Below are 15,461 nucleotides of genomic sequence, written 5' to 3'. Positions count from 1 at the left end.
TTTAAAATTCTGAATAGAGTTGGTGTGTCACCTGAAGTTAGTTTGTAGTGAACCACTCAATTTTCATGACCAGAGGAAATCCACCAAAATACAATAGATGCTCTTTCTTCAATTATTTTAACAGCATGCGGGGAAAAGATGGTGGCTCAAGAAGTCAGCCAGAAGATTGTTGGAGGAAATAACGCCGGCGAAGGAGCCTGGCCGTGGCTCACTGCTCTCGCGTATAACGGCAAACTGCTCTGTGGTGCTTCTCTCATCAGCAACGACTGGCTGGTGTCTGCCGCCCACTGCGTGTATGGGTGAGTGTGGCATTAGAGTGTCTCTTGTCAAGTGGGATGACCACAGCAGACACTGTGCATCACATCTCATGTAGCCTCACAAATCCATCTCATCAGGGAACTCTTCCCGCTGTTTATGACATTATAAACTTTCCAATCATTCTCCCATTACAATCATGTATAAAAGAAAGTTCGGTAAAAAAAAATCATTCTTTGTTATATATTTGCATCAAGTATTATGTTTCCTACATCCATAATAATTGAAAAGTAAGAATTTTAAAGGTATAAAATCAGTATGTAGTGTATAAATTGTACTGTTATCATTCAATTAGACCAATATTTATTGTCAGCAAATTGTTAGCATCAAAAAAGCTCTCTAGTTACAAATAACTTTGTGCTCTAAAAATTCCTGTGTGAGGGACTAATTATGAATTAGTATAAAAATGTTTACTTTGTTCTCAAGTCTGATCTATTTTGAAGCTGCCCTTAACTAAAAGTTAGAACTAATGTCAACCATATCTAACTATTTTTTCCTTTGTAACATGACAAAATACATGTTGAATTCTAGAATTTATTCTCTTTCTAGAAGCAGTCATTCCTAAAGCAATGCCACAGGAGAAAAGAGGGTGGGTAGATAGAGTAGAGAGGGTAGAGAGAACAGGAGGAGAAAATAAATATTCCTGAGCCCAATAACTTGTTAATTCTCATCTGCATAAAAGAAGTTAATCCCATTCTAACATTTGTGAATTAGGTCAGACAAAAATCTGGCTGCCTCATAGAAAACTCATAAAACCTGCCCTTGGGCGATTTCCTGACCCTTTTCCTAGGTAGAAGAAAACTCCAGAAAATGCCCTTCCCTGTGACAGTTACAATGAGCCTCTCCTAAAGGCATCTAGAATCTCTGAGGAAAACACATATGTGCTCAGAATGGAAGCTGCAGCTGTAGTTAATTAAATTAAAAGACTGAACTCCCGACGAACACAAACATTGGAAGATCTCAGATACAAACTGTCACACAGAAGGTTTTGAAAGTTGTTTGGGAGATAGGGAGGACCAGGGTGAATGAGTATTAAAGGATTAACTCGCCTGAATACCCATCATATAGAGGGAGGGTAAATTCAAATTCATAATCCTAAGAGCTTTAATATGAGAACCTTCAGCCAGACCCCAGGTTGGCCAATTACTTGAACCTCTAGGGAAGTGTCCGTGGTACTGATCATGTACATCTAAACCTCTGTGATTCTATGCGCTGAACTTTATAGCAGTGACTAAACTACAGCCTCTCCCATATCTAAAGCACATCTTCTTGAGTTTGCTGCCTTCTGATAAATTATGTTTTTATCTGTCTTCAACCAGAGCATAGCAAGCATATATAGTGGTCAATTTTCCCATCCCCTGCTAAACATGACTTTAACTTTTACCTATACATACTATATGCCTTGGGCATGTCACAGGTGTGCAATCTATAGCCTAATTGTGTTACAAGTGAAAGGTATCTTTAGCTAAAGATTCAGTGTTTTCTGTTGCACAGGGGTAGATCTTAGTAAGTTAGCAATCTCTGGTATTAACCTAGGATATGGTAAATTTGTCTGTTTGATGTTCTTGCAGAACATACTCTTTCTTAATGTCGACCAGGCTTGCAATTTTAACTTTTACCTATACATACTATATGCCTTGAGCATGTCACAGATGTGCAGATGTGCAATCTATAGCCTAATTGTGTTAGAAGTGAAAGGTATCTTTAGTTAAAGATTCAGTGTTTTCTGTTGCATGGGGGTAGATCTTAGTAAGTTAGCAATCTCCAGTATTAACCTAGGATTTGGTAAATTCGTCTGTTTGATGTTCTTGCAGAACATACGCTTTCTTAATGTCAACCAGACTTGCAATTTTAGCAACATCTTTCAATTATCGACCTTACAGATGCACCTATTGCAGGTCAGAGATACCAATGTTTATCTTTTTCAAACCACGAATATACAAAAAGCAGTTTCATCTAATATAAACACATGCTCAGTCATATAGGACATAAAATGTCTTTTCACACAGTTTCAATTTGAACACAAGCAAACAAATTTTTACTTCATGCCTCTAACCAAGCAAGGAACTTTCTGCTTATGATTTTAGATATTTGGGAAAATATATTTAAGTATGCCTATTTGCCTTTTAAAAATTCTAACTATGCAGTGAAATGCTCAATTTTTTAATATGTGAATGGAAGAACCCAAATCAAGCAACTTACTAAAAACATACTACACAAATGACTTGTCCTCAGTGTAAATCTGTTCCAAGTGTTTTAACCTGCAGGAAGGCAAATGGTTTCAATGGACAGCTCTTCTCTGTCTACATTCTTATGGTCCACACTCCAATTCCCATTCAGCCTCAGTGTTCCTGGATGGCCCTAAATATCCTTGCATCCATTATTTCTCTATCATTGACTTGTTTTGTTTTTCAACCTTAAAAAACTATGGTCCAATTTTTCTGTGGTTTAAAGGCAAGGTTGGCTTTGAACTGGAAGAAAAGATTTTGATCCTACCTATGCTACTAATCTCATACAATTTAGTATCTCTTTGTTCCAATATCCTCATCCATAGGGTGTTTATAGGATATCTACCTTCTAAGGTGATTGTCAGGAAAAATTAAAATGCTGCAATACTTTTGCATACTGTAAATATAAATGTCCTGCTGTCCTGAAAGGTCCATGAAAAAGGAGTCCAAATCTTGCCCCAGAGACACTAGCTATTTACTTTACAAATGTTTTATATTGATTTTCAAAACATGCACAAAATTGCAAATATTAGTATATAGAGCTCTTCTATAACTTCACCCAGATTTATTAATTGTTTAAATTTTATGTTCTAAAATCTTTCTCATTCTTTCTGTCCAACCTGGAGAAATTCTTTCTCAACCATTTGATAGCGGGTTAGACATTGTGCTCCTTTAGTGTTAAATATGTCCACGTGTTTTTACTAAAAACAAAGATATTTTTTTATATACTCACAGATCATGGGAATTTAACATCAACAAAAAAACAATGTTCCAAACTATAGTATGAATTCATTTTTGTCAATTGTTCCACATATGCCCTTTAGGACATTTTTTTGTTTTGTTTTTTTGTGTGTGTGATTTTGCCAACCAAGAACCAATCCAGGGTAAAGCACAGAGTTAGTTTCTATGCCTCTTTGGTCTTCTTTAATCTGAAATAACCTTTCTATCTTCTCTCTTTTTTAGCCCTTATAGCTTTCTTGTCTGTGATTATATATTTTTTACAGTAAGCAAGTTATTTTGTAGAAATGATTTCTACAAATTTTGTCTTCAGAAATAATCATATAGAAATTTAGAGAAATATAGGTACTTTATTTGATACAGATTTAAATCAATAATAAAATAATGCAGCTCAGAAAAAAAGTACCTAACCTCCCAAACTCTTATCTTTTGTAAGTACTATATGCCATGTGATAGCTATACATATAAATGTAAATGATATGGGAGAGTTTGTAGCTAACACAGAGTTTAGCAGTCACCATATCCTCTCAATATTTTAGGCTTTGAGTAGAAAACCAATGCATGAACCATAAACTGTGAAGATCAAACCTACATGCTTCAAGCTTCTGGTTTAATTAAATATAATCTACAGCAACAATAATTTGACACATTCTTAATGATTTCCAAAATTGTTGTTGTGTTACATAGAAAATAGCCTGTTTTCCGTGTTTTTATTTCTCCCGCATGAATAAGTAGCACTATGGGAAGAAAATATCTCTCCAACGTGTATCATTTATATTTCTCTCACAAGTCATTCCACTAATCTGTGTCTATGTAATTACCTTACCCCACCCCCAACAAGTACAACACCACATTAAACTAGACATTTGCAACTATTCAGAATTAAATGACTAGTTCTGCAATCATTGCAGTTACTGAATTTTTACTTCATTCTGAATATGGTTTAATTCCAGCTACTCCCTGGTAATTTCTTGGAGTGAAAATGTTGCAGGGCAATAGTACAGTTAAAAGTCCTTGCACACTTTCACTTAAAATATACTATTCAACTCAATCTGTCCTATGACACAAATGTTATTTGTTACCAATACGTTATTGATGGCCAACATTGTGTATGGAACATGATTCACGTTCACTGTAGGTGGAAATTACTCGTTTATGTTAGTTTATAAGTTTTACTTGTGAATTCAATGACACCCCAAATGGAAGAATGTTCTCAAACCTCCTTCCATCACTACAATAGCTGCTGTGGTTGTCTGAAGAAACCCTGGACCAAGGTGCCATTTCCCCAGTGGAATGTGTTCTAAGCAGTCATATCTGATCATACATTAGCATAAACTTGGAGATTTCATTTCAAAATTCATTTAAAATTAAAGTACCAGATGCAGACTCATTAAATCAAAGGTAGAGAAGTAGGGGAGAGCAGATATCAATGTTATTCTAGATGATTCTAATGTGAAACCAAAGTTGAGAGCCACAGTCTAGAACTTTAGAAGAAGTGATAGAGATTAGCAGTAATTAAGGCTTGTTCTGTGATTTGGTAAAAAAATAAAAATAAAAAATAAAGGAATATTTGTTTAAGGAAGAATTCTTTGGAGGAAATCAAGAACATTTTAGGATGGGAGCACATAGTTTTGAAATATCTTTAATGAAGATCTCTAGAAAGATTGGGAGTTTCTTATACCTCTTTATTATAATCTTCAGAAGAAATTTGGAGCCATCCAAGTGGAAAGCAATCCTAGGCCTTCATGCGACATCGAATCTGACTTCTCCTCAAGTAGTGACCCGGTTGATAGATCAAATTGTCATAAACCCACATTACAATAAACGGAGCAAGGACAGTGACATCGTCATGATGCACCTTGAATTTAAAGTGAATTACACAGGTAAAACAAATCACTTTTAGTCATCTCATCTGCCCAAATTAATTCAAAATTAGATTTGAAATATTTTTTGTCAGCACCAATGCATTAATAGTCCATAAAAAATGAATAATCTGTTATAAAAATTATTATAATTTAAATGGAATTATAGAATGAAAGAGAAACATATTAAGTTACCTTCTGGAGCTATTTAAATCCAACTTTCTAGAGAGTTGGCCACTGGAATAAACTATCAGAGCCCTCTATAAATTCAAAGCAGCAGTCCAGAAAAAAAGTAGGCCATGTTCCAATACATGTTTTCTCTCTTTCTCATGTAAAAGAAAGGCGGTCCATCGGCCACAAAAGCCAGAGTAGGACAAACTGGGAGAAGAGTGCATGTTCTAAAAGTAAAGTGAAATGTATTTTTATTGATTTCAGAGAGGAAGGGAGAGGGAGAGAAAGATAGAAACATCAACGATGAAAGAGAATCATTGATTGGCTGCCTCCTGCACACCCCACACTGGGTATCGAGCCGGCAACCTGGGCATGTGCCCTGACTGGGAATTGAACCCAGACCTTCCGGTTCATAGGTTGATGCTCGACCACTGAGAAATGCCGGCCAGGCCATAGGATAAAAATTTTAAAGGAGATTCAATATTAATGAAGTGACAGATGGAGGACTTTCTCTGACTACCTAGGTAATGTACAAGAAGTCACCTGTGGCGTGAACTTTATCTTAAAGGGCTCTACTCAACACCAACCTTTACTCTGAAGACCTTTCCCATCCCAATTAGGGGTGGCGGGGGGATGCTGCTATCTCCTTGCTCTTATGGAATTTGGCCTCCACATGTATTGCAGCACTTATCAAAGCAGGTGGTGACTGTGGTTAGTTCTACAGCCCTGTCTTTGAGAGTAAGCACGGTATCTTACTCATTTGTGTCCGCCCTGGGCCTTCCATGCAGCGGGAGCTTTAATAAATGTCAGGTGGCTTGTAAATTGTTGGAGAATGGCTTTAAAAGCCAGTGACAAATGCTAATGCTTCCATAAGTGCCCAGTAAAACAATTGCCTAAAAGCTTTTTTAATGTGAGATATGTGGGGAAAACTAAAAAAAATAAATAAATAAACTCAGAACATATGCCCAAATTTCTCTTAATTGACCCTGAAAAACAGCCTTGCCAAGATTTTCACAGAACTGGCACTACTTCCTATTAAGTACCATAATTATTTAAAAATCAAATACAATAAAAGCCAGTGACAAATGCTATTCCTTCCTTAAGTGCCAAGTAAAACAATTGCCTAAAAGTTTTTTAATGTGAGATATGTGGGGAAAACTAAAAAAAATAAATAAACTCAGAACATATGCCCAAATTTCTCTTAATTGACCCTGAAAAACAGCCTTGCCAAGATTTTCACAGAACTGGCACTACTTCCTATTAAGTACCATAATTATTTAAAAATCAAATACAAATGATTAATTCCAGAAGTACAACATTGTTTACACCATGAAAGAGTAATTAGGAGGCAATGTAGAACATCCTAAAAGGCTACCAGTGGTACCTATCTATTGTCCAAAAATTACTGCTCCAAAATGCTTCTTTCCCCAAAGATTGATGTCTAAAAAATGTCCAGGCTATCTAAAACAAAAGTACCAATTGTTTTAGATGAAATGTTTATAATGTTTGATTTTTAAAACATTGTTGGAAATGCATGTGCATCTATTCTAGCTCTTGTTTTGCTTTGTTTTGTTTTCAGATTATATACAACCTATTTGCTTACCAGAAGAAAATCAAGTTTTCCTTCCAGGAAGAATTTGTTCTATTGCTGGCTGGGGGAGGATTGTTCATGATGGTAAAGTATCAGACCCATAAAAAAAGCAAATGGGTCTTTTTTCCTAGAAAAAAGTATGTTCTTGCACCATCCTGTGACTATTTTCAACATTTTGTGCAACTCTTTTGCTATAACAGTTTTATGTGATATCCTTTAAAAGCAATGTCAAGCTTATACTCATATACTGAATATTTGTGTAGTTATGAATTTTTTCCAAATCGTATAGAGCATATTATAAAACTAGAATCCTTATAGGAGGAGAATTCAAGCATTCCCCAAACTCAATCTCTACTTTTTATATTATAAACACTGATAAAGAGAAAAGATACATCTATTTAAATGAATATAACCAAAAGTTTCAAAAATATATTTTTGTAAAGTTCATGGACGAAGTCTCATCAAAAGCCAAATTATTAACTGTCACATTTCCCAAATCAATAAAACTATCTTATCATCTAAAGGTCTCACAGTCACATTTTCTAAAATGAGAAAGAAATCCCTTCTAGCTTCAAAAGCCGGTTCTGCCTACTGGCCAGAAAACTCAGATACAGTGCACATCTTACACTGAATACTATAAATTGTTACACCATTGACTCACTAGCATTATTGAGTAGCATGTTTTCCAAACACAGAAACGGTGCATATTAATAATAATCAAACATGATTTTTTTAAAAAAAACACACATTCCAGTACTTCATGTTCTCTAAATGTAACTGCAAGTTTATTGGCATCTGAATTTCTCACAAGAGTACCTCCATCAAGGATGAGTTTTGATGGCTCGTTAATAGTTAAACAAAAAGGAAAGCACTAAGGTCTAAAGGGAGAACCTGGCCCCTGGAGTCACAACGGATCAGAAATCATAGTCACGATATTTACATTATTATTGTATTCAAATGTATTTAAAATCTTGTGGAGAGGAGGTCGGTTCCAGAAGCGAAGCATTCACGGCCAAAATATGCTTATTTCTTGTAAAACAAAGCATAAAGTTTAAGTCAGACCCCTGCCTAATAATTCCGATAAAGGTTCTCCACTACAATTTCATTATGTTGCTGGAAATGCCTCATGTCTACTGTCCATAAAACGTATTGAAGTCCAAGACGGTATATTCTTTTATTTCCACCACTTGAGAAATGTCATGATTTATTGAATTTGAAATCTAAAGAGCAAAAATGATTTCTAGATAGATATTTTCTCTATCCAACTTAAAATTAGAAGACGTTTTTATGACCACGATGTAGACTCTCCAAAACAAATTATCCAATAATGAATAAATTTAAGACTCTTTATTCCATAGGAAATGGGTTGCATGTTTGTTTTTTTTCAGAGCTGATACACATTGTTACTGAAGATATGCATTTAATTGACTTAAAAAGGTCTCTCACAGTGGTATGGAGCCAAGAAAAAATCTGTATCTGAGGTCAATTTCATTTAGAAATAAATAGATCATATTTAAATAATTCCTTGGTGATGGAAATGGGAGTGAATTTTTATAGCTCTGTCTTATGGTTTCCAGCTACTTCATTTTATAAAATCTCCCCCTTTTGAGTATTTGACATACAGTAATTTTGCTAGAAAAACCATGAACATATTGTTTACCAAGAAGAAATGAAGTTATATTTGTTGATTGAATTAAAGCAATTAGTAAACTTGAAATAAATTTACTTTTATTTGTGTGAGTATATACATATGCTCAATTATTCTCATGACAACTCATATTGATAAATACATATCAAATATAAGAACACTGCTCAAATTTTCCTTTACTAAAGAGTTTTATCATATACCCAACCAATTTTTATTCTTTGACAAGCAACAAAATGGGCTTTGATTTTTATTATAAAATAAAATTGATCTATATAGAATGGATGGCAGTGAGATGCTGAATTTTCTTCTGCATCTTAACCTCTCCAATTCACATTCTTAATGTAAAGCTCTGGGTTAAACTTGAGAAATCATCCAGGGATGTGCTGCTGGAGTCACTGCACCAGCTGGAAATAGCCATTTGTGCATATCTTCTCCCAACTTCATGTTTACTGTCACGCTGGTACCTTGATTTGGCCATGGTTGTGGTGTTTATACCAGGCAGATGGGCAGGCAATATCCATTGGGGCTTTTTCCCCCTTGAAAACCAGTTATTAAACATTTACCAACACACCACTGAGTTATACCTATGTTGCTTTGCACCTAAATTACACACACACACACACACACACACACACACACATTTCCTGTCTTTTTAGCTGGAAATGAGGTCTCATACATTTTGCAACAACACTGGCTGTCAACTTTTTGCCTCTCTTGAGGAGCCAAACAGAATTGCTAATTATTAGAAAGTGTTTATCATGGAGCTTTTCTGGGCCACTAGATACCTGCTTCATTTCCCTCCTGGGATTAGCATTTCAGTAAACGGAGGTTCATATTGCCAGTAGATGAGTCATTTTGTAAAAGCCATGGAATTACACTCCATCAGAAAACACCTCCTTTGTCTTCACATGCACGTGGTGACAAGCTGAATGCCCTCAGATCGGGGCACAGTGCATCTGAGCTTTATCTCCTGTTCAGGGTGCACCTGCTCAGTCACACAGCAGCACAAGGAGCTGAATGCCATTATACGGGAGCACTTCCTCAGGTGCCCAATCAAAAGCTCCTCTGGGTTTCGGAGCCATTGCTAATTTCCATGAATGAAACTCTTTGTGTTGGTGGGTCCCTCCCCCGCCACCACTGAGCAACACTATAACTGTTTAAAATTACCGATCATGCCTAAGGACTGTCCACTTCTCCTGCTAGCCCTTGGGAGCCGAAGAAGTGCTTTACATCCATTTGGCAAAACCCACAGATGGGCTTCATTATGTGCTTTGAAGTACAAGGTTAAGCATTCAGTTCCATTATATACACACAGTGCTAGATAAAGAGAGTGAACTGTTGAAATAAATAAGACTGATGGGGGCTCATTCACTGATGCCTGTTGATCACTTCTGACTGGCTGCCTGCATTCTCCATCTTAAACAGGTCCTTCTGCAGACATATTGAAAGAAGCTGAGGTTCCTCTCATATCAAATGAGAAATGCCAACAACAGATGCCAGAATACAGCATCACGGAAAACATGGTGTGCGCAGGCTACGAAGAAGGGGGGATAGATTCTTGTCAGGTAAACATATCAAACAGCTCACCGTACATTTTCAGAAAGCATTGCTATACAATGATTATGTTGTTTAATAATGATTCAGAAGTCAAGAAATCATCAGGGTCTTAACTTCATTTATTTTTTCTACAAAACTGTGACTTTTGGCTTTTATTTGAGGGTTATTTACATAGTTCTCCTGGGTGGACTTGAACATTAGAAACAAAACTATTATTTACCAACAAGGTTTATAAAGCAAACTAGAGGCCCGGTGCACAAATTCATGCACAGGTGGGGTCCCTCAGCCTGACTGGCAATTGAGGCCTATCAGGGAGCTGGCCTGCCAGGGAGAGGGGCTGTGAGAGTTTGGCTGGCCAATAGGGGGGCGGGGGCACAGGAAGTTGGCTGTGGGAGCGCACTGACCACCAGGAGACAACGCTTGTGTTGAGCGTGTCCCCTGGAGGTCAGTGTGTGTCATAGTGACTGGTCATTCCAGTTGTTCAGTCATAATGGTTGTTTAGGCTTTTATATATATACTAGAGGCCTGTTGCATGAAAAGATTCATGCAATAGGCCTTCCCTTTGCCTGGCTGCCGGCACCGGTTTTCCTCCAGTATCCAGGCCTTCACTCCGGCCAGAGCAGCCTTCAAGCCTTCACTGCTCCAGCTGGAGCTGCCTTCGGTCTTCACTCCACTGCTTCGAGCCTACGTATGCATATTAACCGCCATCTTTGTTGGCGGTTAATTTGCATATCTTGCTGATTGGCCAATGGGAGGCATAGCGAAGGTACAGTCAATTACCATGTTTGTCCATTATTAGATAGGACTAGAAGCCCATTGCATGAAGATTCACGCAATAGGCCTTCCTTCCCCTGGCTGCCAACACCGGCTTTCCTCTGGCACCTGGGACCCAGGCTTTCCTCGCAGTCCCGGCTTCGTCCAGAAGGTCATCCAGAAGGATGTCCAGTCTAATTAACATATTATGCTTTTATTATTATAGACTAGAGGCCCGATGAACTCAGATATATTAACAGTTCTATTATGAGACTTTGTAAGTAAATTTCCTGGCATGTTTTCTGTACTTGAAAATTAATAAAATATTAATGCATTAACATCTACTGGATTAGATTACACCTGATAGCAGTACCGAGCAAGCAAATAACTCACAAATGCAGAAGTAGCAATTTATACTGTGGGAAAATGGTTTCACTTGTTCAAGTGTGAACAATATGTTATATATATTAACACATAAATGTCATAATAATTTGATTTGATACCAAACTTTTTAACAGACACTTAAGCAGATGAATCCATATGTGTATCCTTCAGTTAAATCAATGTCTCAACTCATGTAAACTAAACTTTCAGCTTAGTTCTACATTTATTCTGCTTTGCTGAACATTGGCAAATTCAAGACAAATGGGTTAGCTTCATTTATATTAAAATTTACCTCTGGATCTTATGCTTTCCTTTTAAATGAAAAGTATGTTAAAGGTAAGATATATTGCCACTTAGAGGAAAACTTATAGAATTATTGTTCAGGAGGGAAATCAGCTGTACAACTTCAATTTCCGTTAATGGGGGTTATGTGGCAGACACCTCATGCACGAGAAAGTATGACTGCCGATGCTATTGATGTTAGAGTTACATTAAGCTAGTAATGGATGCCAGATCTCTGAAATCTTCTATTTGGCTCTGATTTCTAGAGTCTAAGCATGTTATTCATTAGCAAGTAAGAAAGCTCCCAAACAAGGCAGGACTTTCCATAATATAATGTTATCATGATTGAGTACTCAGTAGTCTAGAGAGTCATGTGATTTTCTCTGTTTAACTTAATACTATGTTATGCCAAGGGGATTGACTGATTAAATAGGAATACATTATTTAAAATTATGAACATGTTATGATTGACTCATCACTTGACTAAGTTCTTTGAAGCATTCTTTTTCCCCTATAGAGTCAAAGATTTTGCCTTATTAGCCATCCACATGTCCTCGAATATCTTTCGGCTCACCAAAGGCTTGCATTGTGAGGCGCTTGTCTGGATTTTAAGGCACCACGAATGGCTGTGGAATGCCATCTCTACATAAACCTAAGTGAATGACACTGAGCAAACTGGCTTTGCTCCCCATTCTGAGCCTTGTTCTAGAGCAGGGGGTTGCTAAGTGTGGCCTCCAATCCAACAGAGCAGCATTACCTGAGAAGGTGTGATCAATGCTAATTCTCAGGCCCCACCACAGACCTGCTTCATAAAAAACTCTACAGGTGTGTTTTTCCCAGGTTATCAGATGATTCCGATGTGCAATAAAGTTAAAGAACAACTACTCTAAGTAAAAATGGCCATCCACCTTTGCATTCAGATACTGAAGGAAGGTGGTGATTTTTTCTTTTCTTTGCAAATATAGCATTTAAGCGGAAACATAAATGTTAGGCTAATAACTTATGTTCTGGACATTCACTCGTATTTTTGAAGTGCTTATACATCTCTGAGATCGTGGGGGAAGGAACTATCTTCATTGAACACATCAGAAAATTAAGACCAGGAGAATTTGCCAGTATATAACCAAACTGAAATGAGTTATTAGAAGGTGGGAAGGGACAGAATTACATATCAGTCTCTCAACCAGACAGATCATACAGCAGTTGGGCACCAAGCTTGCTGATGGATCCTTCGGGTAACTGCAGCTGACCCAGTATGACTTGGAAAACTTAAAATCCCTGTTTATGTAATCAGTATCTGGTTTCTGCTGTCTATTTACAAAATTAAATTATTTTAGAAAACATGAAGAAAACCCAATGACTTGTTTTAAAAATATCAAAACAGTTGAGGTTTAGTTTTAATAATTTCTAGTCATATATTGAGTCTATATTTACTCCTACCTTGGACTGATAGTGTTCCATAAATATTTCTGAATTCTTATTATGGACTTAATATGCTTAAAGGCTTAAGATGCAAAAATGAAAACTATAGCCCCTGTTTTCAAACAGTTTGCCAACATTTGCTATACCTACAATAGAGGTAACTTATGTTTGCCAATGCATTTATGCTCCTCTGCGCCCAAAAGAGAAAGGGTGCTTTTACAGAACACATTTTTTCCCTTAAATATAAGGCCCAAAGATAGTGACATCAAGCCTGGATTGAAATAATCTATTGTATCAGTGATTGCAAACAAAATACACAAAGCTTTAAATTCCTACTTAAATATATAAAAATGCAGATTGATTTAAACTCTTTTACACAATTAACATGAAAAAATACTTTTCAATTTTGTCATTAATGCTACTATATCTTACATATGTTCATTTGCATTACATATCCTATATAATAAAGAGGTAATATGCAAATTGACCATCACATCCTCACACAAGATGGCCGCTCCCATGTGGTCAAAGATGGCCCCACAAGCTGGCTGGCAGGGGAGGGCAGTTGGGGGGACCAGGCCTGCAGGGGAGGGCATTTGGGAGCAATTGGACCAGCAGGGGAGCAGTTAGGCATCGATCAGGCTGTCAGGGGAGTGGTTAGGGGCAATCAGGCAAGCAGGCGAGCAGTTGGGAGCCAACAGTTCCGGATTGTGAGAGGGATGTCTGACTGCCGGTTTAGGCCCAATCCTTGTGGAACAGTCGGACATCCCCTGAGGGGTCTCAGATTGAAGAGGGTGCAGGCTGGGCTGAGGGACACCCCCCACCACCACCACCACCCAGTGCACATATTTCATGCACCAGGTGTCTAGTGTGCAAATAAAATGTATGAGATTAGCTCTACTAGGATCTGTTATAATTAATGCTTATGAAAATTAAAAACATTTCATTGATTGAAATCTAAGATGAAAACATGTGCACCTATCACTAGAAATCACATCATAGATTTGCCTGTTTCCATTAAACATGTGTTTTTTTCCAAATCTGATTGTGTTTGTCTAATGCTGAAAAGTTAATGCTACTCAAGAAAACAAAAATCAACTTTATGTGTGAGTTTTTAGTTATTATAAAGCATATAATGCAGAATAATTCTTTTCCAGAGATCCCTTCATAATACTTAGAACATGACTCCTTTAATTATGCAAATCAATTAAGCAATATAAATTGTATATATTTATATCAATTGACAACACACATTTTTCTTTTGTAATTTATTATTTAGGGGGATTCAGGAGGACCATTAATGTGCCAAGAAAACAACAGATGGTTCCTGGCTGGTGTGACATCATTCGGATACCAGTGTGCGCGGCCTAATCGCCCAGGGGTGTATGCCCGGGGCCCGAGGTTCACAGAATGGATACAAAGTTTTCTCCATTAAAATATTTCCTAAACCAAACACAAAAGTCAGACACTTTTCTCATTCCACTCTAAAAAGTTTGGAAATTTAGAATTTTGTAAAATATAGTTTCTAAAAGTCATTATTCTTATCTATGCCACTAAAATGCTGTGGGGGAGAGAAACAACAAACAAAAAAACTAAATTAATCTTTACAATAATAAGTAACTTTTAAATAATACATTTTGGTTTTTATTGTGAGCAGCTATGCTTTCACAAATATAATTCTCTTTGCTCTTAATCATTATTTTTATCATATTCTCCTATTTAAAGAAAACTTAGGAAAAGAAGTGAAATAGACTGTTTTGCACAAGGTCTGTTACTGTTCGAAATAAACTGCTGGAAATTACCTACTTTCAGCTTAAACTGCTATTATCAAAAACTCAATAGTCTTCCTGCGTTTCTATCCAAACACATTTCTAATTCATCTTGAGCATATTTTTAATGGTTCCCCTACTCATAAAAAGTATGTATTCTAAGCTCATGTCAGAGACCTGGACTAAGTTGATTGCATGTCCCTCTCAAATACGCTAAGTAAACAGCAAACAAGCACAAGTCTATATATTTCCCTACTATCAAAATAAAAGGTAAATTTACTGCTATTGTAGTTTTTTATTGGATCCTTTATTACCTGAATTATTCATACTATCTATTTCTACAAGCTGGTATTTTTTTAAAACTTTCAAAAATAAGTATACATATTTAAGAAATGCAACTAGTAAAAATTTATTTTTCCCGATTTATGTGTGTTACAGTGGATGTTTCTAACATGTGCAGCATTTATTTAAACACAGCTGAATTGCCCATTAGAAGACCAAAAATGTGGAATAAATGAATTTGTTTCACGGCTTTAATTTCTTGGATCATTTCCAGAGTAAGAGCAAACTTCAATTTCGCATGCCACACAAAATATATTGACTCCTTTGGGAAGACAAAATTCCTACCTACTTAATTCAAACACATTCTTGCATGGGTCTATATATCCAAAGGAATAGATAGCAACTGAAAGATGGGATCAATCAGTACAGGCTGGTCTATGGAAGAAATGAAATTTGGGC

The 15,461-nt window shown here is 36.6% G+C and overlaps 1 protein-coding gene across 1 annotated transcript in view; it reads left to right on the top strand.

The window, feature by feature from the left end:
* TMPRSS15 (transmembrane protease, serine 15) overlaps positions 1–14,386 on the top strand; it is a 105,403-nt gene extending 91,017 nt beyond the window's left edge. Inside the window, exons 20-24 of the mRNA XM_006774457.1 lie at positions 125–299; positions 4,983–5,164; positions 6,894–6,989; positions 9,979–10,118; positions 14,231–14,386. Of these exons, the coding sequence (XP_006774520.1) occupies positions 125–299; positions 4,983–5,164; positions 6,894–6,989; positions 9,979–10,118; positions 14,231–14,386 (749 nt within the window). The remainder of the gene's footprint in view (positions 1–124; positions 300–4,982; positions 5,165–6,893; positions 6,990–9,978; positions 10,119–14,230) is intronic.
* The last annotated feature ends 1,075 nt before the right edge of the window (positions 14,387–15,461 follow it).

Source organism: Myotis davidii, unplaced genomic scaffold, assembly GCF_000327345.1.
Source record: "Myotis davidii unplaced genomic scaffold, ASM32734v1 scaffold647, whole genome shotgun sequence".
In the NCBI taxonomy this organism is placed as follows: Eukaryota; Metazoa; Chordata; class Mammalia; order Chiroptera; family Vespertilionidae; genus Myotis; species Myotis davidii.
This window is presented reverse-complemented; position numbering and strand designations above follow the sequence as displayed.